The sequence below is a fragment of the Temnothorax americanus genome, unplaced genomic scaffold, assembly GCF_048541705.1.
Source record: "Temnothorax americanus isolate GAGA-0224 unplaced genomic scaffold, ASM4854170v1 Scaffold15, whole genome shotgun sequence".
NCBI classification, from domain to species: Eukaryota; Metazoa; Arthropoda; class Insecta; order Hymenoptera; family Formicidae; genus Temnothorax; species Temnothorax americanus.
This window is the reverse complement of record NW_027509286.1, coordinates 1,344,320-1,359,914: the sequence shown is the minus strand read 5'-3', so window position 1 is coordinate 1,359,914 and position 15,595 is coordinate 1,344,320. Positions and strand designations below refer to the sequence as shown.

General features: G+C 44.1%; 1 protein-coding gene across 3 annotated transcripts in view; it reads right to left on the bottom strand.

Annotated features, from left to right (window-relative positions):
- LOC143895110 (tyrosine-protein kinase Dnt) overlaps nucleotides 1-15,595 on the bottom strand; it is a 77,941-nt gene that overhangs the window by 35,350 nt on the left and 26,996 nt on the right. For all 3 annotated transcript variants that reach the window (XM_077401947.1, XM_077401948.1, XM_077401946.1), the window contains one exon: nucleotides 11,804-11,937. In XM_077401947.1, coding sequence (XP_077258073.1) covers nucleotides 11,804-11,878 — 75 coding nt within the window. In that variant the 5' untranslated portion in view covers nucleotides 11,879-11,937. The remainder of the gene's footprint in view (nucleotides 1-11,803; nucleotides 11,938-15,595) is intronic.

The window sequence follows — 15,595 nt, the reverse complement described above, 5'->3', positions numbered from 1 at the left end:
TCGCATGCAACGGGATTCGTATCATCGTTCATCTCTGTACCGAGAATAATTCGTAAAGCGTCATATATACGAGCGGCCGCAAAATGGTTTCTGACACAACGAATTTATGCGCCATTACGATCTTTTTTTTTTTAAATATATGTATCCGCAATATAAAACTCAGGATTGAGAAAGAAAATATTCGGGCTTCTTTTACGTTGTTTGGTCCTACCATTTCTCACGCGGATGATAACTCGCCAAGAGTCGCCGGGTTTTTATAATAATTTTATATGACAAATGTTAGTGAAGCTAGGACTCTCTTATAGAGTGTCCGCCGCAGAGACATAAATCCATCTCTCACGTGTGATAGCACTGATGATACTGTCGCACAGTAATTTCTATGTAAATTGAATGCAGAGAATACGTCTCGTTATTTGCGAAATGTTTTAAATTAAGCGCACTATAAATGAGGAAAGTTCATTGCGAAATAACGACTCGCCGATGCCGCGGCATTATTTCCGTATGTAAATACTCGGCGTGCTCGAAAATTGCGTTTCTAATTCTCGTCATTTGCGCGTCCATAGCTTCTCATTATCGACCACCGCAACGTGCATTCGTGCCCACCGATCGAATCGAATTCCACGGAATCCCGCGCGGACGAATATTTCATACTCTGCGATCATATAACGGGTCGCTTCATAGTGCCTGTCGGAACTGAAAAACAGCAACAAGAGAGCGAGAGAGAACGAGAGAGAGAGTTTGCTAACGAGATGCCGTAGTTTCATCTCGCGGCGAAATCAAGCTTCCATTACCCACTCCATAGATGGGCAAAGCACTAGCGAGCACGACAGAGCAAGATTGCTCACCGAAGTATCTAATCTCATTTATAACTATTTAATTTTTAATTTACCCGTTTTCAGTTAATGAAAATGTACATTATTCGAAGCTCGACATATTTATGAAAGTAAATGTATCTATACTGACATACGCTATCTATTTATTTACACATTTACTATTTATTTACGCATATATTAAATATTACAATCGTATTTATTTAATACATCCGTCCAATGAGAAGATCATTTATTAGAACAACTATGTTTTTGTTTCAATTAATTATATAGCTTTGCATTCTGTTACTAAAGATGTATTGCATTTATTGAATGTCATGTTTATACTAAACATTCGGGCGAACACTATAAAATAAACTTTATGTCATTCTCATATATATCGTATTTTTTATCAAAACGCTTCAACGTAATCGCCCAGTCGAGTATTACCATTTAAACGCGTTGGACATCGGAGCGTGAGCGGCGGGCGCGGGATTAAATTCTTCGGGCGCAACCGGCGATCTTTTTACTATCTCGTCCCGTTCGTTATCCCCTGCAGCTAGATGACCGAAAAATGTTTGCGTGCGAAACACGTAGTGTGTTTCGAAACGGACGAGATGGTATCGGAAGAGAAACGGGAAAAAGAAAGGGAATTAAAGGAGTTAACGAAGCACGCCTGCGTATTTCGAAATCGCGTCGCCGCGGAGAAAAAGGGCGATGGCGAAGGAGGGAAAAGAAGGGGAGGGGAGAGAAAGCATAGAGATATATAAATTACTGTGCAAGTTATAACCTCGCTGATGTTGCGCGAGCCACGCTTAATTATAAAACCGATAAATTCATCCCGTGGGACACGGGACAGACGTCTGGAATCCCGAGGTTGATAAACGAGCCCCTGATCCCGACCTTCTACCTTACACGAGAGCATCCACTAGCACTGCCCTCTGCTAGTCCGCGCGTCCTCGTGCAGTTCGCTCAAGTCGCGCCCCTCGCTCACCCTCCCCCGGTCTCGTAAGCCGTACGCGCTTACGCCTTGATGGACTCGCGTCATTGAGTCCCGGAATCTGGACGACCGTGTAATTAGATCCTTGGCCTCCGCAGACCTAACGATAATTACATTTGCGTTACCTGCGCGAGGATACGCCGGCCCGTCGGTCCATCAAGGGACGCCTCTCGTGGGATCACGTGCGTAAACCACCTAGCACATTGTCCACTTGGAATCAAATTTTCATATCGAATTTGCACGTCCGCGGTAATAACTTGTCCATTTCGAAAGCACTCTTGCGGGAGCGATTTGTTACGGATCGCTTGCGCAGTAAATTCGTTCATTATCTTGATATGGATATGTGCATTCTTTATGCTATCGTTGCACCGTCATTCTTAAAGAATCGGGCCAACTAAAGAGTTTCGTGGAAAAAATATTTCAAATATATACGTGCGATATCTGTCTTAAATATAATGATTCTTTAAAAACTCATAGACACATGTATCATATAAACATAAAATATATATGTAAATCTCGACTGTCGCATTAATATTTCTCCTTTCGATTTTATTATCCAGTTTATAACAACCTTCAATATTTGTCTGAATTGTTTCGAGTAAAAGCCTCGTTATGTAAAACCGAGACAGAGACTTCCGGCACTTCACCAGATCAGTCCGGTCGTTTTGAATCGCGTTAAACGCGAGGATCCCTTGCAGTTTTAATCGCCGTTAATCAAACGAAGGCAGAGGGCAGGTATGGACGATAATATTCCATCGATTCTCAAGTACTCGCCCGGCCGGTGAAAGGCGGGCGCTCGCTCAATTTGGCGCGGTTCCAAAGCGGACAGATGTCCGTAATTCTCGGTTTGATAAACGAGCGGCTTGATCCCAAGTTTCCTATAAAGCAGAAGGCGCCTTTTTGAGCGAGAACGCCTTTAGGCGAACTTCTCATATTTTGCCTCTATCGTAACGCATCGCGTTACATATATTGTCCCATATATTTTACATCATATTTTATTTCAAGAATGAGAATAGCGGTGCGAGAAACTCAATCGACGTTTCAACAATACCGTAAATTAATACTTCGAACGATCGGGCATAAATTTCTTTCACCGCTCTACATTCTAATAAATAGTAATAATAATAATATCGCATTAATGTAACTCCACCGTAGTTTTTAAATGATCAGCTATGAACAAATTGTAAATATTTGAATAACGAGAGAATTGATAATATACCCATAGCACGCCTTTACTGTGTAGAGGTAAAATAATAAAAATATAATGACTGGTCGCGAATGATTGTACGCCGCTCGCCGATGAACGGGGACGATTTTATCTTCCACCCTTAACCGCTCTGACGATTATTGAAGCACTTAGATCGTTCGCTCCCCCACCGAGATATTAATTCTCAAGGGGTTTAGTCAATTCCTTTTCTCGGGTAGTCGCACTCCGAGAATCTCCATGGCTGGGTGGGTGGTCCACGACGAGAGGGATGATTCGATCTAGCGGGTGGTGTTGTCGCCACAATGACGGAGGCTTCTCACGTACACATGCCGGACGTGAGAGTGTGGACATTGCAGGGTGTTGCCCGCACACGGCGTACGTATACGCGCACACGTATAACGGTATATACGATGTAGCCTAGCGTGGCCTTCTACCGAAGTTTGTGAACTATGAGTGAACCTATCGCAAGGACAAATTTCCTCATCTAACTTTCTCCGAGTAGATGAGATGATCGCTCAATGCCAGCGGCACCGACGCTACTATCTTCACTATAGCCCGGCCCGTCCGCCCCCCGGCCCTCTCGCCCTTCCTCCGGCACCCACGGGGAAAATTAATGACGGAATCCAAGAGTTTTCTATAGGCAACTTTTACCATCGGATCTTCAGGGACACCGTCGGCGTCGGGTAGAACAAATTCATGAGGGTGAGACGAGGCGCGAAGGAAAACGGCGACAATAGGTTTCAGTGCGGTGTTCGACGCACCGGGGATGGACATCGCCGTTATCGTGTTTTCGTTCGACGGAGCGAGCTCGCGCTTAAATTGGCGGCGTGCTTCACGTGTGCCATGGCGAACGACGTAACGGGTCTTTTGTCGATAAACGAGGCATCGCTAAAAGCGATAACGATGATTTATGCGCTAAATTCTTTTAGCGTTGTATTTTTATTTTCCGACTAAATGCGAGAGATATTTAACTAACGCTAAAGGATAAAAAATAATCGCGTTTCCGTGCTCACTTGACAATTATTTAAATTTGAAACGATCTCGTGGTGTTGCGAAAGTATAACATAATATATTATGTAATGCGTTGAAGGAAATGATATAGGTATATATGAACAGTATTATTTCAATTACATTGAGCGATGTTGTTTTGTCGCACCTAATAAATTTAATGAATCGAAACTTTAATGTCTCGGAACTCGAATAAATTGCTTCGGTGACTAAGCTCATCGTTCTCGGGAGACGGTATTCGAAGCTCCTCGATGACGCGTGATTTCCTCTCCCTCACGCGTGTTGATCGCCTCACCTTATTTATCCACCCGCCGCTGCCGCGACGCGCATCCCCATTACGAACTTTCCGTACGACATCGCGCGTTCCGCGCTCTCCGCCACCATTGAAAAGTCTTATTCTCGCAGGAATTAACGAGTTTTCCGAAGAATCGCGCGGAATTACGTTGCCGCGCGTCGCGCCGCGCCGCCGTCGCCGATGGGTGCATGCAATTCTGCAAGTTGGAATTGAATCTACTCCGAAGAGAAAGGGGGCAGATTCGATCCTCTCGCGGAAAATGCCTCGCGATGGCGCCGGGGAAATGGGGCTCTTGACGCGGCGAATGAAATTATTAAAACGTCAACGCCATGTATATCTGACGATGAAAGCCGTTACCAGTGTCGCCAGGCGTCGCGAGGGGAGAAAATTAATACATATACGCATCGTTTGGCTTACCTTACTTATTTGCGCTTGCGACGGCCGCTGTTAGAGTTCTTTCCTGCAAATGCGGCTGTGAATGCAGCGCATTCAGTTCGGATCCGCCATTTATACGACATCGAAAAGAGAGATAAGCGGTTTTCTACATTTAGAAACGTATAATATGTCGCATTCAGTCGCGCGATATAAAAAACGCTTCAGTCATTAAAATAACTTTTTAAAGGATTCTTAATAAATGTTCTTGAATATCGCGTGATATTTTGCGTTTGACAAACTTTTCTTGAAATTTTATTAGCCACGTAAGATACGCTTAACGTGAACGCTAATTCTTCCCAATAAGGATTCTTTGCAATAAGCAATATATTCGCAAATACAATCGTTTGCTTATTACACAATCGCCACTGTCTTACGTTCAATGTTTCTACAATATACTGAGAATGAATACGACTTTCCTATAAAACACCGCATATACTTTCATACATATGCATAACCGTTCGCGGGTATTAAAAACACAAGACGAAACTAGAGAAACGCTAAATAATTGCATATCAATTTGCTCCGGTCTATTCGCCGCAAGCTCGTACGAATGCAGGCGAGATTTTCCACCGGCATTTTTATTATTTCCTATTGCGACAATAATGCCGGATAACTGCCGCAGCTAAGAGAAAAATATGAACGTTGTCGAATCGTGCGAATATCGATACCGTACCCGGCGGGGCTGGAGTACCGAATCGACCACGCAACAACTCCACTCCTTTACTTCGCATCCTTCCTACCCCGTGTGCCGGATACGAACTCGAATCTCCTCCACCTATGCTATCGAACAAGTATTCCGGGTTGCAGCACTGTATTATGCATTCACCCCTCCGCGGAACCCCACAACCGTCGCAGTCTACCGTATACCTTAACATAATAAGGTCGTATTATGCAGTATATACAAAATTTCCAGTTTAAACGCGACCCACGTTTCGGGCCTTAACGTCTTGTTCGCGGACATTCGAGTTTCGAAACTCCGCGTTCCGTTCGCGCAAAAGTTACGTTCAACTCCGAGACGATTTACTAAATCGGCACAATATACACTTCGCAGAATATTGGCATGGAATATTAACTCTATAATGTCTAATAACGTATTATTGTAGTTACTCACGAATGAGAATCACGATCTATCACGATCAAATTCCATTAAAACATTATAACAATAAAAAAAAAGTGATTTTCCTCTCCTCTCAAAAGTTAGGCGAATAATATAGCATAACTGCTAGAAACAGATAAATTTTATTTTAAATTAATGATGTATGACTGTATACGAGAATATTTTGTCGAAATAAATTATTATCAAAGTAAATGTTTCAGAATTGTAATGTGTAACTCTCTCTCTCTCTCTCTCTCTCTCTCTCTCTCTCTCTCTCTCTCTCTCTCTCTCTCTCTCTCTCTCTCTCTGTCACGATGTAATATTAAATATTTAAAACTAGATGTACATTATTTAAGCAGACAAACAATAATGACGTGCGCGCGTGAGAATATAACTTACTGCTAAAATGAATATGTTTGGTTTAATACTGGATTTTAGGATTAACATGTCTAACTCAGCTATACGTTTATGCGTTTTAGCAAGGATCCGGAGGATGCCGGATACATTTTTTATCGGCTCCTGAGTAATCCCAGGGGGCAATAAACGGTCTACATCGTTTTCTCGCTTCAACAATGCAAAGCGTTACAGAGCACGATGACTCTATATGGGACTCCTGTTTGAATATTTTATATCATAGACTGCATGCACGGATATTCCCCGACAAGGTTTCTGCATTCGACAAAAAAAAAGATACCTCGCCATCGGATATATTTCACGTCGCAGAAACATCGAACACGATGCATCTAAAAACGAAATGCATCGCAATTTTGTGATATTTGCCGTTCCACGACATTTTGTGTATATTAGCAGATCTCGGAAAATAAAAGAGAAAACTAAAAATTTATAATTTACAAAATTATTTGTAACGTGTCGAGAAAACACAATTTTCGTGACGTAACACAACTTTCATCATGTTTCAATTATATCAAACAAACGATCAATTGTTTAACGAGTTCGTCACAGACTTGTCAAGATATTAACGTGGAAAATGGAAAAGCAATGTCCCATTCAATTTCGTTTATGAGGTCCAGCCAATGTCTATCGAAATCACCGCGCGCGGTGGAACGTCAGGGTGTAATCTACCATCGTTAAATCCAACACAACCATCTCTCCGTCATTGTCTCCCGTTACACGGCCGCAAACGTGGCCGTTCTTCGACACCGAAAATCTTCCGTGAATATTTCAGGAAAATTACCGCGCGTTCGTCGGGCGCTCGGGTTTCCAGCGATTATGCCGTATAATCCGCGGTGAGTGCGTTTGTCATAGCCACCACGGCGACGGCGGCGGTGGCGGCGGGGTGTCGGGGTGTCGGGTGTCCCCGTGGGTGATATTCCCTGTTATCCGAAACACGAGGCTGTTATCCCACAGCACTTACCATACGTAAGCGTCGCGAACGGAGCCGGAAGAACGAAACAAGGGCGGAGGGGAGGGGGCGACTGGCGGATGGACCGTGGAGGCGGGAAGCCGGTCTCCGGATTACCACGGAGACATTAATCACCCCCGCGTCACCCCAACCAGCGTGATCTCAGTGAATTTGCAATTAATTCGAAATTGCCGTCATCGTCGTGCCGTAAAGGCGCACGTCGTTTACACCGTGCATACATATCGAGAGCAGCTCGCGGGACGAGATACGACCCGCGTCCGTTCCGATTGCGGACACGTACGATCGCCGGTGATGAATGAGCCGCGGCTCGGATTTCATTAATTAACGGAAGTGGCCGGAATTCGATGGTACGTGCGGGATTCGCGTCATTCGACAAAGCGAATACATCGCCGAGTATGTACATACATCGCAAATTGGTATTTAGCAGTTAAAGGATATGTTCTCCCGGGCGAATATTGGTTTGATCTGATTCTCGCGAGAATTTTAACGCAAAAGCTTAATTGCGACGCTGTTCCGCGTTAGGAGTCAAAGGTTCATGGCGATATACAAGTTTTGACGTCAATATCTGATGGACCAGAATGAGAACAACCGTATTTTCTAATAAATATCAAATATATTTTTGTTTAGTAGAAATCTAGATAAGTATTTATTTTTTAAAGTTTTTTGAATTATTCTTTTAAATTACATTAATTAAATTTTATACGACATTTTCATATCACATATGAAAAATCATTAATATAATTATTTATTTTTAAAGATACAAGTTTTGCAATTTTTTCGTCGAGTATGACTACATGTTGCTACTATAACGTTACGTTTCAATTAAATAAATGCGCCATTCCCATGATAGACAAGACAAGCACACGTCTAATTGAAGAGAGGCCCCTGACAGATCATCAGACGCGTCAACCATGATAAGACAAGGGCGACAGATCGAGCTCTTCGTAAGGGTGCGAGTGTCGGACTCGACTGTGGGTTACAGTAATGTCCTTTTTTCTTACGGGGAATACGCCCCATCGAGTTCCCATCGGCCCCGAGAGACCAACGGTATTACAAGTAATTGTCGCCCTGGGGAGATCGCAGATCGACCCTATATCCACCCCAGCTCCCAACCCGATCTCGAGAGCGAGACAAAACGAGGATGCGGGAAGAAGAAGACGAGGCGAAGGAAAAATGAGTGGCGGAAAAAAACGAAGAAAAAAAAAGATACAGGAAAAATACGATACGTAGGAAAACACGGTAGAAGGAGGAAAACGTATAAGCGAAGTAAGAATACGAAGAAAAATAACACGAGATATGAAAAAAGAAAAATCAGCTTCATGAAGAAGGACGAGGAGAGGGGGAAAAAAGAAGAAGTAAGGATCGAGAAAGAACAGGAAAGAATAGTACCGTGTACCGCCAGACTGCGACACCCTTCCTACGTTTTCCACGACCCTATATCGCTATATACCCCGGTCCCGACTCGAGGGAAAGAAAAAAAAAGTAGCGCGGAACTTTCGCCTAACAAGTGGATGATTCACAAATCATCCCCGATTCGGGGCCCGACGCCACCCCTCGTCGATGAGAAACTTCATTTCAGTCTATATCCTTGTCCAGAACGACCAATAACTCCCGTTTCGCCGCGGGCGACGAATCGAGAACAGAGAGATATAGGAAGAAAGGACCGGGGAGGAAGAAATAAACGCGTAACACTCCGATCCGCGAATCGAGAACCTAATCGAGAGTGCTATCGCTCGAGGTTGCTTCCGCCTCCTCTGTTCGCAATCTCCTTTTGCTTTCTTCGATTTTTCTCGCTTCGTTCCATTTTTCACTGCCGCAGCGCGACGTCTTCCGAGAGCAATCTTACGATGAAACATGTTAAAAGTGAAAAATAGCGTTTCCTTCCTGTTCGCGCCGTCAACAATGAGAACCCGGCGACGCCCGATTCCGTCGAACATCTCGCGACCGGAATACCAGAGGAATTATACACGGAGCGATACGCGATATTCGTTCGTAGGGAGCCACTCGATAGATGAAACTGTCGGATAAGACGAGTAACAAAGTGTCGTGACTCATCTCGATCGAACTCGGTCGGTCCAGATGACCAGATTAGTTGGGATGACATCGGGATATCCAACTAGAGATCTCTTATCCGATCGCAGGATGCAGATACGCGGAAATCGAACGACACTCTGGTGAGTCAGAATCACGGCGAATATATGTAGCGTTCCCCTGATAGAGGGAAAGTTTTTGCCCCGATAAAACCGGATAACACTATGTTTAATCGAGTCGCTGTTGAATGTGCTACGAGGCATCATATCTCGACGCGCACAAATGTGTTTGGACGGTATTTGCTATGCTTTTAGCTGGCAGCAAGAAATTTCCAACATATATCAGAGCCTCGCGAAAGCATTTTAACGTTTCGCACGTGCGCATCACCTGTGTCTACCGTTTATGAGTTTATTGATAAATCTTCAGAAACTAATCTTCTGAGAGAATATTTAACTCGAGGTATTAGAATTCTAAATATAAGATAGAATGTGTAAACGTAAAACACCTAGTTCTCAAAAGTTTTAAAAGTTCTTTAAAAAAATAGTAAAAGAATGTTTATATATGTATAAAAGATTATTTTGATATGAAAGAAAAAAATATTTAATAATATTTAATTTTTCTCAAGGTAAATTTTAAATTTAGAATTCAAAATACTTTGGGGCACACCAATTTCCATTCCAATATTAATATATAATGTAACATTTACATACCATTCAAGCAATTTAAAATCAATGAAGCGCAAACTCTTTAACTCTTTAACGAGCAGCTATCGTGGAACTATCTGCACGAAATTAAGTGACCAATTTTCATGCTAGTTCTCGTCCCGTTACGCACGCCGTTCTTCTATTCTTTTGCCGTCTCCGGCCGTTTCCAGCAGCGAAACTCTTCCGCCGTGTCGAAAGTGAGCGGGAGATAAGGCGAAACGACGGCTCCGTGATCACGGAAATGGCGCGATTTCGCGGTTAACGAACCTACGGATGGGTCCACGAGATAACGGGTAAAAGGTGGAGGGCTGGAAAACACTCCCTTGCGGGATAAGATAGGTCGCCGTGTGGTATTCCCGCAATAAAGCGTCGCACCGTAATGGTACCAGATGTATGTTATACATCTATACGAGCGAGTGGATGGACGTCTTTCCGACGGTCGTGACGCGTCCAACAACAGGCTAGGATTCGTGGCACGAACATATCGGCCTTTTACGGACGCTCGTTCCAAAAATCCCTGGATTCAATGAATTTGCGATACGAGTTCCATTTCAACGTACGAATGGCGACAAGAAAGACTCGTTGGCGTCATTTAAAGTAACTCTGCGGTCAAATAAGCGCGAGCGAACACGAGCCGGTATACGAAACGTCTTCTTGAATGCTACTTATATATTTATAAATTTCTGTTTTCGCGTATGTTGATCTTATAACGATTTCATTAATTCACTTTTAAATAACGATATTTTTAGGAGGACTACTCTATTTATACTATTAATATGTTCCGTACTAATGTAAACCAAAAAATGTCCAATTATCTATATAATATTTTTAAAACGATTATTGCATAGAATGCTGCTTCGTAACTTTCTATTTTTCATTATTCAAAATGTTCTTAGACAAAATCACTTAGGCAAATTATATGATTCTGTATCATCTTTAACGATAACTAATTATACAAAGAGTGTGACAGAACGAAGAGATATGATGATGTATCGATTGAAACCGATCGGCAGAATAATAATCGACAGAATTTGGTACGGCGGTCACGATCAGTCAGACGCAACAGCGGTTAGTTGTAGAACGGAGATTTCCTTGTCGTTTAACATCCGATCGCGACTTTTCACGTTTTTCCCGCGCCCTACCCACATCACGAGGGGTTTCGAGGGCGCGTTCGGTTTCCTTGGTGACCGAAGGGAGCGCAAAACCGAACCGCACGGCGTGCACCGTCCCTTTCACGCCCAGGCCATCTGTTTGTATTTCATATTGATAGAGTATTGATACAGCCCTGCACACCGTCGTGTCTCACCCCCTCACGAGCCGTGCCGAGCCCCTCTTAACCCTCGGCGAACACCCCCGGTAAACCACCGTGACGGGCCACCATCCCGCAGCGGAACGTAAACGAGGAATACCGTGTGTTACCATTCCAGCCGGGGTCACGTGTTTACTTTGTTCCGCATTGTTGCGTCTCGTTAATCGTCGGCGGAAACGTTTTGCTCGAGCACACGGGAGACCCGTGCTTTTAACGTCCCTCGGCGGCAGCGCCGCGGATACACGAAACGTGATTTCTTTCGTAACCGAGGATGTAAAAGAGAGATCTTGAAAAATTCCACTTGGATTACGAAAGAAATCTTTTGCGTAGAACGCGGTTATACATATATAAATATCCTTGCAACCAGTCTTGTATGACGTATGTCGTATACTAAAAAAGCTCAGAGTCTTTTGCTTCGAGGCAAGACAAATAAATATCAAATGGGCGGGGATTGAAATTGTAACTCGTAGGCTTGGGTGCTTGATTATGCTGTGGAAGCGTCTTCACCTAGATATATGTACTTACCGGGTGTCCTACGAGGCTCTGCCATGAAAATTCTAGATCCGCTATGTTAGCCGGCACAGGCACGACGAACTTCATCGCGTACGTGTTGACCACCCCCTCCCGCACGTAGTACAACTCGGCCTCGAGTTGTACTCCTGAAAGCAGAATAGCGGAGTGTATCGATTGGACGATCAATTATGAAAAAGCTGTACCATGCCGCCGGCAAAGTTTCCCTCCGCCGCCCGCTCTGTCCCCTCCCCCTGCTCCCCCCCCCACCCCCCGATGAATCGACCGATCGCGAACTACGGCACGTGCAGCCCTTCGTTATAAGTTGGGGACATTGACCACGGTCGCGCGTCTTCTTTACACCAAGTATCGCAGTTGTACGGAATTCATTTCCATGGAAACTTGAGAAGGCAAAATATAATTTCGCCGTGGAGCGAACTTCTCGCTTCAGCGGCACACGAATCGCACAGTGCGCAGTATTATTGTCGGAGCTTTGATAAAATATTATGTGATCCTCTCTGGAATATATCTTTATACGACATTCCGCGCTCGCGTTAATCTCCTTCTCGATCTTATCGTCGCAGCACGCTGCACACTTATACGTAGACTCGTATATAGAGATTTAAAGATTAAAATTGAGGAGAACGGCGGGAAGAGCGAAATATATATCACGAGCGCACACATACGTCGACGCATATGATGTCGGCGTGGCAGGATTGAGATCTAATACGACGATTATTATCGGCATATTTCTCATACGGCGAAATCGTATCTCGGGGAATATCTACCGCGAAATAACCACGAGGATTCCGCGAACGGATTTATAATACGGATCCCGTCGATGCCAGGTGTACCCCCCCCCCATTCCACTCCGCTTCTCGGCGCACATCCTCTTTCTCAGTGTATCACGGTCTGAAAATTCCTCTTGGGCACTCACACGTGTAGTCGCGCACCCCCGTCCCCCGCGCGACGCCCCCTTGTCAACCCCCAGCCCGAAAAATCTCGTGTAGATACATAAAGATCTCTGAATTTCCTCGGGCGATCGGATGCGTCGTCCGTCTGCCTTCACGTATGACTACGCAATTCGATATCACGCTCGCGAACAAGCTCTGTCGGATATACCATATAACGTACTGTGACGGCGGCGGGGCGCCGCGACGTGGTCACGTTTGCTCCGCGATAAGACCCTCCCTTTAAAGAAGCGAGATATTCAGATCCGTAGTGCTGTACACTCGGATGGAAGAGAAGCACGTAAAATGCAGGTAAAAGACAGGAAAATGGAAACAGGAGCGAAGAGGAAAAAAGCGGAGAGGATAGAATGTTTTACAAATCCGTATGACAGCATGCTGCGAGCGTAAATACTTGTCGCGATTTAACGTAAAATATTGAAAAATTTTTGTCTGCTCTTGAACTGTGTTACTCGCTATTAACACGTCTTTGGTTATAAGCACTGGATTTAGATTTTAGTTAAAATATATAACACTCTCGGCAGCTATTTCCACTTAAACTTAAATTGTTATATGCAGTAACTTTTGTCGAGAAATGTTTTTGCTGCTATTTCTATACGGTGCTGTTTTCAGACATCCTCACATTACGCATTGTGTACCGGGGCCAGGAAAGTTCTAACTGTAGTAGCAAATGGGAACCATACTCTGACTCTAAATGGTCTGACTCTGCAGAGAGTTCTACTACTGCTTTTGTGCTCTCAGCTCTTTGACAGTTGAAAGTCTACATTTAATTTCTTGATTATCCGTAATAGAGTAGTCCTATTCACACTTTCGAAAAATATATTAAACGTTACGTCTCTCTTTTATAATATCTTATAATATATAAATATTATTATTTTAACAACATTTTGAAATTTATTCAGACAAAACTACTTGTCTACAATTTAGACATTTTATAATATAAACGCATAGATTTTTATTATTTATTCGCGTACAGATTCAACATCATCTGTCAGCTGCAAAATAAGATCTTAATGAAATTGGAAAAATCTTAATGGACTATACACTCTACTTTCTTGTGTGTGTGTGTGTGTGTGTGTGTGTGTGTAGGTGTGTGTGTGTGTGTGCAAGTACTGTGTCGAGCAAGACGCGAATGCCCGTGATACGGTTTAGCGATAGCTTAGCGTTTCGTAAATATACGTATATACATTGAAATGCTGGTAGTCGAAGTTTAAGGCGGCGTCGGGCGGGCTCGAGGGTAAGCGTAGTAAGAAGATTAAGTAACTTTCTACTTCGTGCCCCGGGTCTTACGGAGGAAAGACTAACACCCGGCATCAGAGAAACTGATAATGACAGTCGGCCGTGTATTAAGCGAAACATCCGCGAAATCGAATTAATCCCTCTGTACTCCATTTTATTATCAGACGTTAATCCCGGCTAAAGTGGAGAGTCGTGTCTGACTAAATAAACGCTTTACCACTTGCACTTTAAGACGCCCCGAAATTCGTCGCTTTCGCTATACTTAATGGCATTGTGTTACGCGTATCCTGCATTTGTAAGGTACATTTTATTCTTCAAAAAGAGAACGTGTTCAATGGTATTATCATGTTCTGAGAGTTGCATGAGATACTGAAACTGCAGCCTCTTACTGATCGTAATCAAGTAAAGCGTAATCTCCTAAAGCTAAAACCTAAAGATATAAATATCACTCGTAATCTATATCTAATTTTCATGTCAAACAGTAGCGCAAGTATAATTAGAAGATTTTCTGGATAGAAATGTGCTCTGTCATATAAACGCGTCAGTTCGGGACGCAAACGCGCGTTGACCTCTCTCAACGACATGAAGTTCTCACTTGATTCATCGTAAAAAATAATACGAACGACTTCACTAATAGAGAACCCTTTTCATTAAGAACTCCGGTGAACGATTAGTTCTCAGTTCCAGCCAATTAAATTACTCGCTCGCGAAATGGACGCGCGCGACCAGCCGGAAAATCGCGAATTTTTTTTATTACCAGCCCCCTTCCCCCGTCCCCACCGTGTAACGCGTCGCGAGGTAGTCGGGGATGCAAAGTTGTCGGGGATATTTATACGTCGGTTTATCAGTCGCAGCTATCCGGGTCTGTACTCGCGGGAATGCCGCACACGTAAAACGGGAACGGCTTCGGGATATAGCCGAAGTAGCGAGAGCGAGCGGTGGGACTATATATGAGCGTGCCGAGAAAAGCGTGTATTCTCTGTCGCGCGCGCGCACCTCGCCTCGTCTCCACCGTGGAGGAGAGCCTGGAGAGAGACTCGGTTGGTGCGTTGGAAAGCCGGGAGAAAATATTTCACAAGAAGATAAATCTTAGACGATCCCACGAGGAACGAGCACGCGCAACTAACTCAGGTGGATTAAGTTCCGCGATATCGCCCGGGGGTTTCGAGTGGGCAACAAATGGACATAATCAGGTTGTGCGCCGCGCAGCTATGGCACAAGCCCCGTTGCATTACGTTTCCAGGATTACGTGGGGACTTGCTGCGTGTAAACGACCCCACGTATATACACCTCCCCGCACGGACCGCCGCCGCCACCGCCGTAGATTTCATTTCACGGCATGCCGCATCTTCGTTTCGACGTGCATTAAAGTTCGAAGCGGCGAAAAGTTAGCGGTGCGCGCGAGCGAACGTGTAATTGCGCCGCGCTCTACGCGTGTGGTTTTGCAGCGTCGTGTACGTTTGCGCTGCTTAAATTGGTGTGCCGCATATACGGGGCGAACTCTAATACGCGCGCACGAGAGAATGAGAGCGAATAATATACATATATTAAGTGCATATTTTTCTCCCCGGAGAAATACAGCATCTGTACTTATTTAAAA